Source organism: Curcuma longa, chromosome 16 (assembly GCF_044706935.1).
Source record: "Curcuma longa cultivar G26 ecotype Majalengka, Jawa Barat chromosome 16, ITB_CL_G26_1.1, whole genome shotgun sequence".
Classification (NCBI taxonomy): Eukaryota; Viridiplantae; Streptophyta; class Magnoliopsida; order Zingiberales; family Zingiberaceae; genus Curcuma; species Curcuma longa.
The window spans coordinates 6,898,772-6,914,514 of NC_133876.1; the positions used below are offsets into that span (position 1 = coordinate 6,898,772).

A 15,743-nucleotide genomic window follows, 5' to 3' on the forward strand; every position below is an offset into this window, starting at 1 on the left:
TGTTACAAACAAAACCTTTTACGAAATCAACTTTTATAAATTTTTGCAGGAGTTGGGAAATCATTAATCAATCGACTGCAGTAGGTTGTTCAATCACCTCCATTCGGTTGTGGACAATAACCTCCATTCGACTCTTCCACTGTAGCATATTTGAATTTGATTGATTGCAGCATCTTTATCCCGTCAATGTCTCTTTGCTGATTTCTTGATTTTGATATCAGTCGATTGCTCCATTGTAACACATTGCTGATTTCTTGATTTTGACATGACTCGATTGCCCCATTGTAACACATGAATTGATTGTTTGATCTAGTTTTACCCTATCAATTACTTTTTCTTGGTTTGTCAATTTGATATTAGTTTACTATCCCAGACAATTGTTGATACCAATTAATTGGATAGTTAACTAATCTTCAATTAGAATTGAATAAAAATATTATATTCATTTTATTTTATGTCTAAGTTGACTACTTTATCGACTGACTACTATCAACAATAATCGTTTATTAAAAGTTTGAATTTATCTCCATCGACTATGATATTAGTCACTAGTCAATCGATATTAGTCAAATATTATAATTTTGATTGTGATCAACCTACAACTTTATAATTTTAAATTCATCAATCACACTCTAATTCTAACTTCACAAATATTGAATATGTGTCATGCCAAGAGACTTTATATCTTCGAGACTTCCTCATTTATCTAGTGCAAGTTTATCTGAACTTAATAGGACATTATCTTCACCTAGCATTCGGTAACTTCAATCAGTAGGATTTCCCTTGTCAAGAAGTCTTCTTGCTTTTGAGACTTCATCACTTATCTAGAATTCACTTTTCTTGGTTTTCATCATTGTCAAACATTAAATCCTTGATCTACTTAGATTTTATCACATCTAATATTTAACCTTCCTTGATTTATTAGAACTTTTACTACAAATATTAATCCTCTATGACCTACCTAAATTGTTATCACTATTAAACACTCAATCTTTTATGACATATTTGGACTTCCATTATTATCAAATATTCAATCATTTATGATTTATTTGGACTTTCCATCAATTGTTAAATATTCTATTTATCTTAACCTATTTGGACTTGCCTGACATCTAGTTCTTCTTAACTTATTGGGACTTTTCTATCATTTGCTAGACATCTGGTGCCCCTTAACTTATTTGACCTTTTGTCACAAGTCTTATTGGACTTCTTCATCTGCCAACACCTTGTCAAACTTTCACTAATGTCAATACTTCGCATTCACTAATGTCAATACTTCCCAAATATCAACTTCTTGTTGAACTTTTTTCAATGGTTAAGTGTTTGACTTTTTTTTTGCTCACATAGGGTTCATTTTAGTCAACTTTGACATATGTGTATATTAAGGAAAGTGATATCTATAGGGTTCATTTTAGTCATTTAAACACTATGTAAGTCATAATTTAATAACTATTCTTTTTCATATTTGTATATTATTTTTAGCATGATAAGGTCTTGATATCCCTATATATTTATTTAATAGGAAGCAATGATCACTCTCTATAATGATAAAAAAAGATTACTTTTAGTAAGAACAACAGAAGATGATACTTTCTCGCTCATCTCAGATGATTTCAAGAATCTAGCATTTGAATGTCATCAAGATGTACTTGGTCACAAATCTAATTATGTTCATGGATTAGGATTGGAACACAAACCACCACTAAAGACATACAAGATTTCAACATCTGCTACTCATATATCTTCTAGTACACAAATAGAGATGAATGTTATGCGAGAAACAATTATTGTACAAGAGGCGTGGATATCTAAACTAAAGCAAGAAATGAAGATGATGTAAGAGTCACAAGTCCAACGAGAAGTCAAGACACAAGACAGTAGCTCCTCATGTGACACTAATTTAGTGGATTACTCGAATAATTTGAGCAGACTCTAACCCATGAAGAAGAAGATAGTCTACATACTTCTTGATGCCCTATTTAAATATTTGATTTTAGCACTTTTATCAATTATTTAATATTACTTTATTTTATCATTTTTAGATAATTTACTATTCTGATATTCACCTTTTTGTCAATTATTTAACTAGTTTTATGAAATTTATCAATTATTATTTTATAGAAATGATTGATAAATCGAAAAAAATGGTTTAGTATTTTTTTTAAATTTAGCAGTCAAATATATTTTGACTAGTAACTCAATTAAAAATACTGATCAAATATATATTAGTTGGTAAATTTTTTAAACATTATCGTCCAAATATATATTTGGTTGGTATTTTTAAAAATTTTACTAGCCATTTACTTTAAAAAATTACCAACTCTATATATATTTAATCGTTATTTTTATAAATTTTTACTAGTCATTTGTTTGGCCGGTAATTTTTAAAATATTATCGGCCAAAATAATGGTCGGGGAAATGATATTTACCGACCATTATTTATAGGGCAAGCCCTGATGCAATTTTTTGATTAGTAATACGTATTACCAACCAAAATATTCAATTTGTTTCGGTCCGAGAACGAGGGGTGGGTCAAATCCCATGGAAAATCGTTTATGTTGCCTTTATGATGAATCAACACCAGTTTTGCAACTAAGTCAAAGTCGATCACCAAGAAATCGACTACGTAGTAGTCAACCATCGAGGAGTCAACAATGAGTCAGCTATAGAGAAGTCAGCAAGGAGTTGGCTACATAGAAATCGGCCATCGAGGAGTCGCCTACAAGAGAAGTCGACAATGAGTCGACTACAGAGGAGTCAACTACCAAGGAGTCGGCTACAACCTGAAAAGACTTAGCAAGAGATTAAAAGGGTGACCAAGGCGCACCGTAACGTTGCCCCTCTAACGCTCAAGTTAGAGTAGAGAAGTGGACGAAGAAATGAGTGGAGAAATCGTAGATGACATGAGATAAATGATCATACATAGTATAACCCCTTCGAGCCTCCCTCCCCTACCTTATATAGGAAGAGAAGACTAAAGGATATACCTCTTGGAGAGAAGACTAAAGGATGCATCCCATTAAAGGTTGTTGTAATAACCACCATGCCCCTTCGTTTGCTCTATTCCTTCTCCCTTCGCTTGTCATGTCCCTTCGCATGTTAGGAGATCAAGAAGTTGAGTGTCCAAAACTTGCCACATGGCTCCTACATTGACTGAATCTAACCTTGTTTTACGTGGCTTCTATATTGACCCGGTCAAGGGTCTACCACATCAACCCCTTACTTACATCTGTCACAAGCATCCCCTTCAAGTCTAATCGAAGGAGCAAGTAGTCCGACTGATTGAACAATTAGTGCATCAGCAACTACGAGGTTATTGATGCTAGGGTTCATATGGCTGAGACGCTAGTCGAAAGCATAAAAGATGACTCTGCCCCAAACAGAGGAAAGTTTTGCACTATCTTGGACGATGAGAGTTTGTTGTAGGTGACTTTATCTCAGATAGAGAAAAGTTTTGCACCATCTCAAATGGTGAAAGTTTGTTGTAAGCAACACTTTTGCACTGTCTCAAATAGTGAAGAGCTTTTTTGTAGGTGACTCTTTTGCATTGTCTCGGACAGTGAAGAGTGTAGGATTGAGTTAGAGCGCTAGAGGGGAGTGAATAACGCTTCGTGATGTTTTCACTTTTTTGACAAATCGTACATAAAATAGAATGTATAAATAAAACTTGCAGCGGAAAAGTAAAGAATAAGTATGCTTGTATTTACTTGGTTCATAGCTACAGGTTGCTACTTCAAGGCTCACGATCCTTGATTATTTCCGACAGACAATCCACTATCAAAACTCTCCCTCTTACGAGAAGGAGTTTGTTGCTTTACAAAATTGGTTAGGAATGACAAATCCTTACTGTCCTAATATGTACAAAAACGACAAAGTAAGGATTACCGACTTAGAAGATTAAAAGTATGAATGTCGGTGCAGCTCCTCGACGTTACGACGGCGTACTGGATCGGCTTTTTATGCTTAGGAAGTCATCATAGTAGCGTAGCAAATTGTTCTTAGGGTTTCCCCTCGTAGCTGCTTATAAAGGCTAATCTGGGCGTCTAGAAGTCCTTTTGAGCGCCTCCATATTATCCCATCGATCCGCTTCTGACGCTGACTTGACATCTTTCGGGCGCTTGGATGCTAACGTGAAGATTACCATATCAACTTTGACTCCACAATGCCTTATCCTTATTCAGGCGCTTGGAGCCTCTTCGAGCACTTGGAAGCTGAGGTGTCTCGACCACTGAGACTCTGCCACCTTGCCTCGCTGGCCCGTTCAGCAAACGTTCGAGCGCTTGGATCCCGATAAAATTTATTTCACTTTTAGAATTTGTATTTTTTAAAATTATTTATAGAATTTAATATCTACTTTCTAATATTTTTAAATCATTATTATTTCACATGTGCAATATATTGATGTTATATTAATATGGGTAAAAGGGACCATTTTTTTCTTTTAATCTGCTCGCATCCTTTGTAAAGATGCAATTGTCCTTCAGTATACATTAGCAGCTTATTCTCATTATTATCTCTCTCTTATTTTTTTCCACCTAAATTAACACATTGTAACAGTTACTAATCCATAGTTGCTACACAGTTGTAACAACTACGATTTTGTAGCTGCTACAACTAAGCTGTCACATAATTGTAACAACTCTGATTTCGTAGCTGTTACAATATAAATATTAAATTCTAAACTTTAAGAAGTCATAACTTTTGACTTAGGTTGAATCATGGGACATAATATATTAAATCAAAAATTTCTGAATGAATTATAATTTGATATGTTGTGCATCTCATGGTTCAATCCGATTCACAAATTATTGTTAGGACTTTGTGAGTTAGAAGGGGGGTTGAATAGCTCAACTCGCTTAGATTTGATCTATGTCAGTGGAAACTTCTTGCAAACAGCCACTCTACGAACACAACACTAACTCAAATTATTCACTTAGTATCCGTCTCCTTGAGGTGATTAATTCAAGAATCCACTCTTAGCTCACTATTTCCACTAAGTCTTTTCCTTCTCGGACAAATCCCGAAGGTGGAAAACCCTCTTATAGCAAGATTATAATTTTTCAAGAACAATCAAAAATCACAAAGAAGAAGAAAAGAAGTTTTACAATGATCTTGATGGATTTGCTTCTTCTTCTTCTAAGAATTGCTCCAAGTTGTGTACTTGAACACCAAATGGATTTTTCAGCATTGTAGTAAGAAAACTTGAAGCAAAATGGCATGAACAGTGCTTATCAATGGCTAACTCTCACCATTTAAGCATGCTCAACTTCTATTGAGATTAGTCGATTGATTTTCTCATACCAATCGACTGATTTGGTCAGCAACAAATAATGGTCTTTGAACCTTCTGAAATGGTGTCTGATTTTGTTGAATTTCAAATATCAGTTGTCTGTTATAGATAAATTGAGTCACTAGTCAAATTGATTCTCTTTTGTTTGTTTTTGAAACAGAATTAGTTGACTGATATAAAGAATCAATTGAGTCGATTCTATTCTGTTTGCTTCCAAAATAGACTCAGTTGATTAATATGAAGAATCAATCGAGTCGATTCTATTCTGTTTGCTTTCAAAATAGAGTCAGTCGATTGATGTGAAGAATTAGTTGAGTCGATTCTATTATGTTTGCTTTCGAAATAGAATTAGTCGACTGATGTGAAGAATCAGTTGAGTCGATCCTCAAATTAATTTGACTGACATGCATATCAGTCCACTAGAATTTATAATCTGACTAAAAACTTAGTATCAATTGCTTGATTATTACCTTCCAGTCACGACTGACACCAATACCAATCGATTGGATATTATAATCAGTCGACTGATGGAGATTCTTACTGCATTCATTTAAATTACCTTTCGTACATCTAATCCGTGATGCCCTCATTCTTTTTTTCTCTCTTGCTAAGTGTCTGATCGTCGACCTTCTTGAACTTCATTTACCTCACATCCACCCTTCTAACTTGTAAGAACTTTATCTCGCCAAGAGTTCGCTTTTTAACTTTCTTGGACTTCCCGTTGCCTCACATTTGGTTTCTTACTTGTAAGGACTTTCCTGCACATTTGATGCACAAGTGAGATTTTTTATATTTTGCTCTAAGCTTTACTAATGTTAATCATCAAAATTATAACTCATTAACATGATTGCATCAACAATTATAATCTCTCAAAGTTTAGAGTTTAACATTCACATTGTAATAACTATAATTTTGTAGTTACTACAACGTGAATGTTAAATCCTACGTTATAACTTTTGACTCGAGTTGAACCATGAGATGTATAATATATTAAATTGAAGCTCGTTCAGAGATCTATAACTAATTAGGGGTGGAACTCATAACGATTAGATGTTAAGCTAGAAAAGCACCGTTTAAATCCTTTGAACAATTTTAATCTTAATTTTTTTTCATATTGTAGCAGCTATGAAATCATAGCTGCTACAACTGTATGACAGCTTAAGTGTAGCAACTACAAAACTGTAGCTGCTACAATTATAGTTAGTAGCTACTATAATGCATTGATTTATGTGGGAAAAAAAATAAGAGAGTGATAATAATAGGAATATGTTGCATTGTAGTGAAAGATAATTTTGTCATTTTAAAGGAGTGAGACACTCTTTTGATAAAAAATAAACATAGAGCGTCATCTTGATGATTCCAAAAGAGGATGTCCTTTTGACTTTTGCTCTATTAATAGTATTGGCCCATCAAATATTTTCTATCAAGTGAACTAATAGTATTAATAGGTGCCTCGAGACTATGATGCGATGGTAAAAGGTAAGACAGATTTTTTAGACAATAAAGGTTTAAATCTCACCTATGACACATTACACTTATAGAATTTGAAAATTTTATGACATTAGATCGTTGGCTAAGATCCATCTGTATTTTTTTTATTTATCTTGATCATCAATTGAAATTTTCTGTGAGATTAAATTGATTGTCTCTAAGATTAGTGGGATAGTAAGACCAGATACTTGGATTATAGAAAAATAATAGTATTAATAGGAGGAGAGTCAAATGATAATATTTTGAAAACACTCATACTTATTTTGACAATTTTAAACTTTAGGAACATTTAAAAAAGAGAATAAATAACCTCTAAGGGGCAAAATGAAATTTAACCAAACCATACTGAAAATCCAAAATAAAACCAACAAGTACCAACCGGTTGAATTCAAGGACGGCGGAGGGAAGCCGTTCCATTTGAACCGGGACAAAGACCACTCCCCGACAAATTGGCTCAAACTGCACCACCTGTTTCTCTTTCTAGGTTTCGACGGCCGCCGACCGACGAACCTCCGCCGGCGTAATGGATACGATGGGGGACCTAACGGCAGCTCTCGACGCTTCTTCCATCTCCGAGCCGACTTCAAAGAGTGCTGCGGCAAACGACGCCTCCCGAATAGCCGAGGTGAAGGCGTGGTTGGTTTGCCAGTTCGAGGCAGCGGGGAGAAACGTTCCGGCCTTCGAGTTCACACCTCGCGTCGTTGCTCACCTACACTCCATGGCCTCCCTCTCCCAGACTCGGTCCCGCGCCGCATCCATCGTGGCGGCAGATCTCCGGCTCAAGGCCTCCGAGTACCGCGCTGAGGCTGTCCGGATCCGCGAGATCCTCGAACGCGTAGGCCTCTCGCGGGAGCAGCTCTCTCCTGGAGCAATTGGATCTGCTCAAATCGTCGCTGGCGTCGCTAACCTGCTAAACATCCGGGACACGGAGATGAGTAGGTGCGGTTAGGGTTTGGTTATGCTCTTTTTCACATCAAAATGAACGCCTTTATCGGTTTCTGTGTCCTTCAACTTTATTCACTAAATAAGATGGAATTCGGTGTAGTTTCCTTGTGGCTATGGGCGATCTCTCTTTGAGGAAAGAGGATGTGGAGGAGAGGAGAGCAAAGGTGCAGAAGGAGTCCAAGGTTCTTCTTGAGTTCACTAGGAAAGCCATTGCGAAGCTCAATGATCTTAGGAAGTAGGATTTCTTTTCTTTTCATCATTTTTGGTTCTTCAGTTTAAGATTTTAATACGTTGTTTAGTTGAATTAACCGGGTTCTTTTACAACTTATTTGGAACCAATTCTCACAAGAATAGAATTCTCATTCTTCAAGAGAAAAAGAATTCTCAAGAATTTAAGTGATTTTTTTTTGCGTGTTTAGAGGAAAGAAATTATATTTTTTCCCAACCACTTCACAAAGTTCCGTTAGTGTACTTATTTCTGCAAGTATAATAATAAGTAGGTATGGAAAGTAATATAGCAAAGATGGAGTGGATGTGATTTGTAAATCCCAGATTTTTAACTGTTGAAATTCCAATGCTAAATTATTTATCATTCTAAACAAAGGTTCATTAAAATCACGGAATTAGATTCTAATTCCATAATATATATATTTTCTAACCATGATGCCTACTTGTATTTTTAGCTAACCTTTTGACTCTATAGTAAGGCAAATCCAATTCACTATTAGTAGAATTTTCCCATGATAAGGTAGACTGACGAAGAACTATTATGACAGTGTGACTAGAAACATAGCATAGATGTTTTTTTCAGTTCAAGTTCAATAAACTTTTATACTCTACATCATGTACTAAATTTTTGTCCAACATGGAATTTCAGAATTGGAAATCTTTTGAGTTTTAGTTTACTGTATGCTGTTTTATTCTTATCCGTATCCTTTTTTGGTTCATAATGTTCAATTTGTCAATTACAATATGAACATATATACTTAGAGTTGCCCTTGAATAATTACATCTTGTTTATGTAGATAAAAAACTATTGAATCAACTATAATCTTTATATCCTATTATTTTGCAGAACACTTGCTAAGTTTGAAAATGAAGTAGGAATGCATGAAGCTCAGATGCTACAATGGCAAACAAATTTAGCCATTTTGGATTCAAAGGAGCGGCAATATATGCTCCAACTCAATAACTACAAGGTATTAATCAACATTATGTCATCAGATTTTCTTTAAGATTTTACATATCGGCATGCTGAGTGTAAGGTCACTGTGATATTGGAGATTTCCGTCTCAGTTTCTTTCTAGTAGGTTGAATTACAATCTTTGAAACATATTAGATAAAACAAGATTATTTTCCAAGCCCCACAAAAATTCTGTCATAAAGAAAATAAATTAGCTGGAGTTGAAAATCTAAGTCCTTTTCTTTACTAGTGCTTTTACTGCTAATTTTTCCCGGGTAACATTTGTCTGTTTCAATTTCTATTCACCAGATCATGTTGGGAGATTTTTTGTGTTTCTTGGGTTTTGTTCATGTGGAAAGGAAAAAGAAGATAAGGGGAGAAACAAAAGGGAAATACACATCTTATTTGGATATATTAAAACACACCGGGGATTTGCTCAGCAATCGAGCAGAATTTCTTTCTTTATTTTTTCTTTTTCTTTTTGTTTTCCTCTTGACTTCCTTCGTCATGCTTTGTTCCAACACTACCTATGAGAGTTCATAGGAACTTTTCCCTCATTTCCTTAACTTAAATGACTTCCTTTCTCTGTCCTTCCTCTTCAAGTATTAGAGCATAAGATACTCAGGAGTACATGGATAAAACATTAATCATGACAGTAAGAAAGGAACTGTGGCACCCTGTTGGAATGTTTCGACTGTACTACTGATGCATGATTATGCACGGTGGCAATTAGCTATATATAAATTCACCACTGGCAGAAATTGCTACTAGTCATTGCATTATAATTCATGATATGTTTGCGAGTTTCAGGAATTGATCCAGTTTGTTAGCAGTATACTTTTTAGGTGTATATGCGGTACTTTGACAATCCTCATTATGCTACAGACATGTACTCTGAGCCTAACACATGGATAAGAAGTTGACATGATTGGGAGCTCAATGATCTTTGTCTCTTAGTAGGTAACTTTTGCTAAGTGGGAATAGGTTGAAACTGATCACAAACATAGTATGTTGTGGTTTGAGTTTCTTCAGAGGACCTGCTGTATCAGTAAACTCATTTCCTTCTTTTATGTGCTATATCCTTGCTGTTGGGGGTAAATTTCCTCTTTTTTTAACTTTCTTTCCATGGCCACTTGTTTTGATATGGTCTAAAAGTTACAGTTGTTGCTGCAACTAGAGATATAATAGCTGACTGGAGGAATCTTTCCTTATATATTTGGCATCTGCCCTTTCTGCTGTTCCTTTTATTTGTTTATTTATTAGTGATAGAGTTTTACTCGTAGGTCACTTGGATTGGTTATATTTTGCTGAAACAACTTATTCTCATAGAACAAGATAAAATCATACTTATTGAGCTATGTTGTGAATGATTACACAACGTTGTCTTTTTTTTCATATATAATTTGGGTTTCTGGATGTGAAAATTGTCAATATAATAAACCACGATCTATTTTCATTATCAATTGGGTCAGCTAATCTACATTCTTTTATGAAAAGTTGGTAGTCTGTAGATGGGGGATAATGGAAACCTATCATATTGCTTACTTTCCAGTTTCATATTGAATGACTTGGCACTTAATTATGACATACAGATGTATGAAGAATAAATCATGTTGCACTTCTTGTAGACACTTTCTGATATGTACAAAGAAAATTATTTGAGTGCTGATCTTTACTTGTGTGTATAGATGAAATTTATACTTGAAATTCATACTTCAGTTTATGTTGTGAGCAGGCAATACTAAACCGGGTTGGATATACTTCAGATATCAACCATGGTGTTTTGATGGAAATGGCTGAGCATAAGAAAGATTTAGAGAAGAAAACGAAACCCATCTTGGATACCTTGAGAAGTTACCAAGACTTACCACCTGTATGTATCATGTTTGAAACATAGCTGTTACTTGTTTGGTTAAAGCTAACAAACTCAATTATCCAGGATAAAGCTCTTGCTGCATTAGCCATTGAGGATAAGAAACAGCAATATGCTGCTGCAGAGAAATATTTAGAAGAAGTGCTGCAATCTGCTCTAATGACATCAGAAATATGACATGTATGTCAAATAGTTCTTTAGCTCGAACCTTCAAAGTATTATTTGCAGAATGAAATTTCATTTTTTTCAGTAACAGATAGGTTAAATTTGATTTGATTAGAAGTTAAAATGTTGTCTAGTTTAGTACCACATTCTTAGTGTAAGATAATATTGTGATTCTGTTTACTTCTTATGGAGGTTCCACAAAATGTTGTTCACCAGTTTTAATGATGAACTAAACACTTACATCACCACATACAGCTCAACAGTAGGATATGATCCATGTAGTCAACTCCAGTTAATTAGCATATTTTGTTACTTACTGCACAAGTGATACGTTTTAACAGTCACAAGATAGAGATGATAATGTGAGAAGAGATGGTTGAATGATTGAAAATACCACATTCTTATGATAGTTTAGCGTAAGTATTGATATATAACAAGTGAAATATGGAACTGGCTGCTAGATTTAGCATCTCGTTTCTGGATTTCATCCTACGGAGGTACTATGAAAACAATAGACACACGAACAGAAGCACAAAATACGATAATTCCATTGAAAATGTTATGGAAGATACTTTTTTTTTTGTGGGAATGTGCTTTAGAATGTTAATTACATTGTCACTTCATCCTTAAGGGTTTGTTTACTTAGATGGAAATTGGATGGATGGATTATAGAGAGGATAAATTTTTGAAACTTTCCATCCTTGCTACTGTTTACCAAGAAAGATATAGAAAAGATGAAAAATCAAATAGACGAGAGATGTCTACAGCCCACCATTTTGATTTCACTTAAATTGGGTGAAAACTAAATCTCCTATCTGCATCAAATATTTACATATAAAATAGTACCTACCTGTAACTCTTTACGAAATAATATTCACCACTCTGAAATGTTAGTTGGCCTCACTAGTGCTACACTCAAGTGGTGAACCTCATCATTAGCTCCAACTCCAACTCAAATGCCGAATCTGTGAGCATCCAACCTGTTTGTGCTGAGCAAGATGGATGGGACAATAGCGCTAAGTGGGTCAGGAGGTCCAAACGAGCCATGCAGGTTGTGTGGTACAAATGAATTGGTTGAATTGATTAGGTTGGATGGTACCTACAAGCAAGTTTGGTTGGATTGGTTGGGCAGCCGGACAAACCAAGCGGGTTGCGTTAGTTGATGTGGCAGTTTTACTTACAAGTCATTTTCATCCTTTATATTTTTATTTGTTGGAATAAGCTGACCCTAAATATATCTTCTCTTTCATTGTCCACTCTATCCTGCATCATTTGCTAGATACCCCAGGTCTCTTGCATTTGTAAAGTGGCTGATATATGTCACATACTTCTTCTAGTGTTATCCTTAATCCATAATCAAAAGCTATATCTAGCGATCATAATTATTAACAAATTGTCACTCTGATTGGCTTTTTTCACTAGGAATTATTCTTAAAAATAAGATCTAACTATACGACAATTTACTAAACCACACACTTAAGTTTTCAAAATAACAAATCAACACTGATTTTCCAAATTACCTTTTCTCTCCCCTCAGTTGTCTATCTTCCTCTGCTTTCTGCTTGACCGGTGGTTGCTCAAACAGGTGGTCGAGGTGACAGTGAAATCGTTATTGAGCTGGTCGAGCGGTCGCCTGGCCATGATTTCATAGGCAGCTCGATCATGATTTCGCTGCTAGGCCTGTCCACCGGTTGGACAGAGGGTGCAGGAAGGCAGATGGCAGAGGAAAAAAAATATTTTGTGGAATACGGTAAGATTTGGTAATTTAAAAAATAAGGTGTGTAGTTTGAGTATTTGAAAAACTTAATGCTTGGTTTAGTAAATTACCCCTAACCACATGAGTGAATTACCCCTAATTATATGAAACAAATTGTTTTCCCAGGTTCAAGTTTGGATCAAATCCCTATCTTTATGCCAATGCCCGTTCGATGGCTTTAGCACCAAAAGCAGGTGAAGCATTCATGGAGCAGTCATATTTTATCTGGCCACGTAAGAAGCAACCTGGAGACTGAAAAAAATGTTTATCCCTTTTGTTTGTCTCAGACTCTCACTTCTGTGCTTGGAACTATACTTCTTCCTGTTGTTTAAATTTAGTTTTTTGCCCTTTTTTTTTCTTCCTTTGTATATTATGGTCCGATGTAAATGCGCAGGGAAAACGTCTTTGGTACACTTTCTTTCTTTTAATTCCTTTTTTTTAAAAAAAATTTATCAGTCAAAAATAGTTCCTGCATGTGCTATTTCGCTGAAGTTTGTGTTCCCATATGTTCACAGAGTTCTAACAGATGGAAGATTTCATAGCATTCAACTTTCAGTGACCAAGGCAGGTAATTTGGGTCGATATTATGTGTGTTGCAATTGATCTTCTTCCTCTGATATAATAATAATGGGTGTGCCTTGATCTCTTTTGATGACATCCACGTTAATCTTGGCCGCCTCGCCTCGTCTTCTGCTTGTCGATGTTGGGTTGCAATCGGACATGAACTCCCGCCCATGGTCGTCCTAGAGGGTGATGTGGTGTGGGCAGTGGGAGTCGAAGGTGCCATTGTCTCTGAGGGGATGACCTCAGTCTTTGAGTTTACTAATGTAGATCTGAGTCGACTGAACTAACATGACGTCGATCGGTGATGATCTCCATTGTGGATAACGTAACAACAAACTTATCCAATTGAATAAGTGTTAATTGAAAAAATAATCATCGGTAAACAAGATTTTGAGAGAATCATTTCAATTGTTTAGAAAATATTTGAGTTCACTAAGTTTAAACAACGTGTTCAACCAACCTTTCTTTTTTGGTATTTGAAAACTAATTTGCGAATATAAATAGGTGAGTAAGAGAACTCTGAAAGCAACAACTCTTATATTGAAACCTTTATACTTTGGTTCTTGAAATGTTTTTTGTTTCTGTTTTCATGTTCGATTGCTTTCCCTTATGTTTAATTTATTCAATCATTAGTAAAAGATTTTTTTAAAAATTCTTGTGTATAAGGTTTTTTCACCTTCAATATGGTGATGATTTATTCCTCTTAACTACTTTATTGATCCTATAATATGATCGTATGAAAAGTAATTCTTTATTTACCTACAAACTCTAAAGTAGATTTATATATGAATCTGAAAATATTGTTTTTATGTGTAACTCTAAAGTAATTCTTTATCAAATTGAATTTAAAATATTTTTTTAATTAATATCAGGTATCTAACATATCTCAACACAAAAATATTAGGAAGACTGATCAAGAATAGAATATACAAACAAATACAAATTCCATAACAACTAAAGTAACTTCAAGAAGCTTTTGCGTCACAAAACCCCACTGCCCACCTCAACCATGACACTGCCATTAGGGTCGATGCTAATTACTGATTATAATTAACATCAAAACTAACTCAGAATATAACACAATCACAATCACAATTTAGGTACTAATTATTAATTATTATTATTATTATTCTTTAAAAAATTATAGGATAGGGTGGTTATAATAGTTGACCTCACAGTCTGACTTTGATATCATGTCAAAAGCATAAGTGGAGAGCTCAGTTTAACCTAAAATATGAAGGAACACGTATCACATTATCTTCATCTTCCTCTGGATGTGTATAATTCTTAGCAACTTTACACAAGATTAATATAGTTGAAGTAGCCCCTAGGGCTATGGTACAATGGTAAGTCACTTCTACAGTTAATCAGATATTTATGAATCAATGTCTAACTGTGACACATTGTGAATTAATTTCTTCTAGTGGGAAGATAATCTTGATATGTTGATAGAGCGACGCACCGTTCACGCTTCCTGATTTACCCTGATGATCAATGGAAAACTTTCATAGGGTCAAATTGATCATCTCCATGATTAATTGATTCGAAGAATTGGATGCCTAGATTACCAAAAAAAAAAAAAAATTAAAAAGTGAAAGTAAACTTAAGCAAAACACAGACTACAATTGCTAACATAAGCTTTTATATGATTTGATAATCCCTAGGCTTTAACTCCACGATCCTATGATATTTAATTTGATGGATCACTATCAAATGTTGCTATATTTTTTCTTTCTTCGACACCGCCAAAGGTGGATAAATGTTACGAGATGTTCAAGTTTTTTCATAAGACGCTTACAACAAAAAAAATTAGAAAATTAGAGTTTACAGAAAAGCTTCAGGAATATAAGTGATACGTGTTCTGTTGTGCTAGTGATCTGCAACTTTTCGAGCCCTTTTATTAATCTCTTCCTCGAATTGAATCTTTAACGTGGAGTTGACTAGTTTGCACCATCGATTGATTGATGTACGAGGTAAAGAGTTTACTTGGTTACAACCCTCAGATTGTTAGTCCAAGACTATTAAATTAAGCATTACTCAAAAAACTCCTTGACGGAAATGATCTAGAGGCAGAGAAATCTCGTATAATCTTGTACGACTATTGAACATAGATACGAAAAATAAACTATAAACGAAAAACAATTAAGATCGAGCGTGCATATTATTCTTTGAGCTTTAGTTTATTTATAATTTTTCCTTCGATTTGACCGTTGTGCTGACATGACAGTTTCTGGGCAGCTTGGAAGCCTTCCAGACGCTTAGATTCGTCGAACCCAACCCACTCTGACAACGGTCCACTAACGGGTCTAAATGACTCCTTGCGATTCGAGCACTTGAATTTCGACTAACATGAACTTCACCTCATTAGTCTCGATAACGACTTGCGTTGACTTGGAATAGGTGTCTAGGTGCCTGGAATGGATCTCGGCGTCTGGATTCTGAGATGCCCTGGAATGGATCCAGGTGCCTAGAGTC

At 35.0% G+C, this 15,743-nt stretch overlaps 1 protein-coding gene across 3 annotated transcripts in view; it reads left to right on the plus strand.

Annotated features, from left to right (window-relative positions):
• Nucleotides 1-7,189: 7,189 nt before the first annotated feature.
• The window catches only part of LOC141847733 (AUGMIN subunit 1-like), an 11,272-nt gene continuing 2,718 nt past the window's right edge, over nt 7,190-15,743 (plus strand). Inside the window, exons 1-6 of one of the 3 annotated variants that reach the window (XM_074735802.1) lie at nt 7,190-7,721; nt 7,828-7,962; nt 8,803-8,926; nt 10,646-10,783; nt 10,850-10,963; nt 12,831-13,104. In XM_074735802.1, the coding sequence (XP_074591903.1) occupies nt 7,306-7,721; nt 7,828-7,962; nt 8,803-8,926; nt 10,646-10,783; nt 10,850-10,960 (924 nt within the window). In that variant the 5' untranslated portion in view covers nt 7,190-7,305 and the 3' untranslated portion in view covers nt 10,961-10,963; nt 12,831-13,104. Of the gene's footprint in view, nt 7,722-7,827; nt 7,963-8,802; nt 8,927-10,645; nt 10,784-10,849; nt 10,964-12,533; nt 12,598-12,830; nt 13,105-15,743 lie in introns of those variants that run through there. The other 2 variants (XM_074735804.1, XM_074735803.1) reach the window with 2 other exon arrangements.